The sequence below is a fragment of the Populus alba genome, chromosome 7 (genome assembly GCF_005239225.2).
Source record: "Populus alba chromosome 7, ASM523922v2, whole genome shotgun sequence".
Classification (NCBI taxonomy): domain Eukaryota; kingdom Viridiplantae; phylum Streptophyta; class Magnoliopsida; order Malpighiales; family Salicaceae; genus Populus; species Populus alba.
The window spans coordinates 8,307,873-8,312,438 of NC_133290.1; the positions used below are offsets into that span (position 1 = coordinate 8,307,873).

The 4,566-nt window shown below is 33.6% G+C and overlaps 1 protein-coding gene across 1 annotated transcript; it reads left to right on the top strand.

Annotated features, from left to right (window-relative positions):
- The first annotated feature begins 1,521 nt into the window (after positions 1 to 1,521).
- LOC118030557 (L10-interacting MYB domain-containing protein) lies at positions 1,522 to 3,908 on the top strand. The gene is made up of 3 exons (XM_035034711.2): positions 1,522 to 1,646; positions 2,396 to 2,752; positions 3,079 to 3,908. The coding sequence occupies exons 2-3, from the start codon at positions 2,396 to 2,398 to the stop codon at positions 3,619 to 3,621; spliced, it is 900 nt and encodes a 299-aa protein (XP_034890602.1). The 5' UTR covers positions 1,522 to 1,646; the 3' UTR covers positions 3,622 to 3,908.
- Positions 3,909 to 4,566: the final 658 nt, after the last annotated feature.

The following is a 4,566-nucleotide window of genomic DNA, read 5'->3' on the forward strand; positions in this document are numbered from 1 at the left end:
TGATTCTCCTAGCTTATATGGGACTTCTAAAGGGCAACAAATCTGATCCTATCATATTTAAGATTTTAAATTTGGATTTATTTATTTTATTATTATTTTCTTCTTAGTTTTTGATTTATTTATATTATTTGGGTTTAATTGTAAGTGGGTATCATATAAGTCCACATAAGGGGTCCATTAGGGTTTATTTTAGTTTGCAGTCACTATAAATAAAGGCATGACCAGAGATGTAAGGCTAGACAATTCAGATTAATAAAACTTCTTGTTTGCTGCACTTTGTGTGTGTGTGTGTTGGTGAGATAATCTCCCTTTCATGGTTCTCTAAAGAACTGAAAAACGACTTATCGAAGAACAACTGTCTTCGTGGCGTCATTCTTATACTTCTCATTCACGAATCAATATCCGTTGGGTGGGGGTCTCCGTTTTCCAATAGTGTTGGTGCTTAGGTACAAGTTATCTTTGTATCACACTCCTATCAATCCTGATTTACTTGGCTTTCCGGGAATTGCTGTCTTTGTGTGTGGGTTGCGTGATCACGAGATTCACATCAACACCTTCAATGGATCTTTGGCATGATTAAGTTTGGTGGTGGGCTAATCCTCATTAGTTTTTTTTTTTCAATTTTATCTTTTAATATTAGGTTGTTTGGAAATTGAGATTCATAATTTTTTTTATTTACTTTTAGTAGAGGTATCCGGGTTTCATAGATTTAATTATTTTTCTCTTGATTTTGACCTTCAACATTGGACTTGTTGGAAATAGAGCTTTATAATTTTTTTATTTTCTTTTTATGAAGTCATCTTGTCTCATGACTTAGGTCACATATTTAATAGGTTAACTTGAGTTGTTTTTTTTTTTTTTACTTTTTATTAATTATTTTTTTCAATTTCATCATTCAACCTTGAGTTAGTTAGAAATTGGGCTTCATATTTTTTTTTATAAGGTTTTCCCGATCTCATGACCTAGGTTACGAGGTTGGTGGGTAAACTCATATGGTTTTTTTTTTTGTGCTTTTTTAATTGAATATATATATATTTGTTTTCTTTCAACATTGGATTGATTGGGAATTGACATTCATAGTGTATTTTGATTTGCTTTTTATAAGGTTATTATGCTCTTATGAACTAATTCGTAGGTTTAATAGGCTATTTCAAATCGATCTAATATATCACAGCCTTAATATTTAAAAACAAAATATCATCAAATATGTCTTGCCATATCAATATTTAAAAACTATATCATTCAATATGCATTATATATTGATTTTATAATTATTATTTTTTATTATAAAGCACATAATCCATTGAATAATTTTTTTACGTTAAATTATAATAATAATTTGACCCACATAGGTGGCCAACAGAGGCCAATAATGGAGTACAAATTCTAAATTGTATAACCTTTTGTCCTGCTGTTGCTGTATAATGTACGTCGGCCTCGGACCTAGCCCGTAGGCCCCAACAGATAGAAAGCCCAAATCACTCAATAAGGAAAGCCCACTGAAGTGTAAACTAGCCTAACAGCAGTCTCGTCTAAAAAATCTTCAAGAACGAAGCAGCGTGTTTTAGAATTGGGAGATTTCGAAGCGCTATGTGCTTCTACATAATTCCCAACTAATTTGCTGAAAGATAGATCATTCTTTTAAGGTAAATTGTATCTCTCAGTTCTTTTAATTTAGTGGGTGTTTTTTATTCCATTGCTTTTAACAAAGGTTAATAAAAATGAGCTCAATTTTACCTGGTTTTGATAAGTTGAGTGTTGAATTTTTTAAATTCATGTTTATGAGATCGATGCATGTAGTGTTCTTGATTTGGATAATTTTACTTCTCTACTTTCTGATGGATACTGTTATCAGTTGGCAGACTTGATTTTGGTTATTTCTTGGGACTTAAGAATAAATTTGAGCTTAGTGATCCTTTTTCAAGTATATTCACTAAAATATTGTCATTCTTTGATCAATTCCTCGCTGTTGATGACATGGGGAGACCACTTTTATGCATAGGAATTGTTTCTTGATAATGGAGATGATGGAGTCCATTTATATTTTCAATGTAAAATACTGAACTTCGCTAATTTGTTTTGTTGATAACTTGTTAACATGATCTTGTAAAAACAAGGCAGTACTTGCTTTGCTGAAAAGTTAATCATGTGTTTAGAGTGGAAAAGTAGTTAGTAGTATTCAACTTTTTTACCTCTTACGCTCACGTTTAAGCTGATGGGCATTTGATATCATCTCTTCCAATGGCCATTTAAAGGGTGTGTTTTGAAAAATCTTGAATATTGCTCCATGTATGATCTGGGTTTTCTGTATAGCCTTGCAAAGTGTTGCCTTTCATGATCAGAGGGTTTTTTTTTTTTTTTTTTTTGAAGTTAAAATTTTTTAATGGAATTGTAGATGGTGAGTCGAATTATGAGGTCAAGGAGACAAGTACCTCAGCAGCCAGAACAACAACCACGGGCTAGATGGACAAATGATGTCACGAAGGTATTTTTGGACATGATGGTTGATCAGGTTCAAAGAGGGAACAGAATTAGCAATTCTTTTGGCAAAAAAGCATGGAAGCATATGAGTGCTGAATTCTACCGGAAAACAAGTTTGAGATGGGACTTGGAGCAGTTGAAGAGCAAATATGCAGTCTTGAGGAGGCAATATGCTATTGCAAGCTCACTTCTTGAACGAAGTGAATTCAGTTTGGATGAATGTACAGGGATGATTAGTGCCAATGATGAAGCATGGGCTGCATACATAAAGGTATGTTCTTTCTGTCGTTGCTTTTTGCAATTGAAAACCTCTCCTGTCTAAAGATTGAGGAAGCCTACTTGAACCCGTACTTTGGGGCTACAATAGATATATATTTATTGGATTTATATGTCTTTTTTATTTAATTATGCTAAAACTGGTACCAATGACTACTTCCTTGATAATGCCATTAAATGATGTATAATGCAACTTCTAGTTCCGGTACTAGCCTGTAATGCATATTATCAGGGTTGGAGTTCCTCCAAACCTGGGGCAGGAGGCTGATTTATGTTCTTTGAATGTCAGCCCTTAAACACTCTGTGAAATGTACAAATTAGGAACGCCCTGATGCTGAGACTATAAGAAGCAGTGGCTGCCCTATGTACGAACAACTTTGCATGATATTCTCTGAACCAATGACCAATGGGAAGCATAGACAAGAGGGAGGGATTCCTTCAGCTTGCAGTAAGGTTCCTTTGAACACTATGGAAGAGGAATCATCCTCTTCAGAATCTGATGAAGCAGATGATGTAGCAGATGATCAAGACACATATCAACCGCCTACCTACGGTACTTCTGCTACAACTGCTAATCGTAAAAGAGGTCGCAAGGGCATTGAAGATGCTATTGCTGCGGGTCTATTTCAGATGGCAGCTGCATCAAAGCTGAGGACAGCTGCTATAAGGCAAATTAATGCGAGATACAGTATAGCTGACTGTATTAAGCAACTAGATGAGATTCAACGAGTTAAGGAAGAAGTCTACTTTGCTGCTCTGGATCTATTCAAGAAACCTAGCGCAAGGGAGATCTTCTTGTCTCTCAAAGTCGAGAAGCGCTTAATTTGGTTGTGTAGCAAGTGCACTGGGAATCCAGTATTGTAGCTAGAAAACAAGAGCTATTTATTTTGTCAGTTGTATACATTTGAAGTCCTGTATATATCTAGCTAGTTCTCGTTTATGTCATCTTTGCCAGCTCAAACTGTGGGCATTTTGAAACTGGTTTCAAGTTGCCCCCAAGGCATTAGCTCAAGTTTAGGGATGTGCAGCAAATTGTGTTTCTTGCTGCAAATTGCAAATCGGCTCCTTTTCTTTTTAGTATTATGTTTTGGCAGTCATTATGATTTAAGGGGTCAATTTCATAATCTACTCTTAAGAGACATTATCTGCTATTTGAGACTTCTTTGGTTCTCTATTTTGACATGTTTGACCATGCATGATATTTTCTGGCTACTGGGATCCTGCATGATTACGTTATCTCGGGTCATCATCGAGAAATATTGCACATTTCATGTTGAAGGCCTCGTTTACCAAATAGAAGTACTCATGGGAAGCTGGATTCATCTGATAGTTTTCAGTCATCTTTCATTGTTTTCCATCACCAATATAACCGCATTGCACTGTGATCGAATTATTTTTTTAAAATGTAAAAAAAAGTTCTAGCCTTGTTTTCTAAAAAAAATAATTTAATTGTAAGCACAAAACATTAAATATCTTGAACATTTTTTTTTAAATACTAATATGTAGACAATGAATGATATTTTTTTTCAAATATTAAAAAGATATTGAATCAACATTGATTAATTTGTTAAATTTGCAATAAAGTTTTGAGATTTTGATAACTCTATAAAAAAAACAATTAAAATAAATTATAAAGGACAATTCTTAATAAATCCAATATTGAATGATGAATTTAAAAAATATTAAATTTAAAAAGAAAAAGAAACTACTTGAGTCAACTCAGATTAACTTATTAAACTTATGATTCAAGTTATTAGATCGGGATAACTCTATAGAAAGCAAATAAATAAAAAAAATTACAAAGCTCAA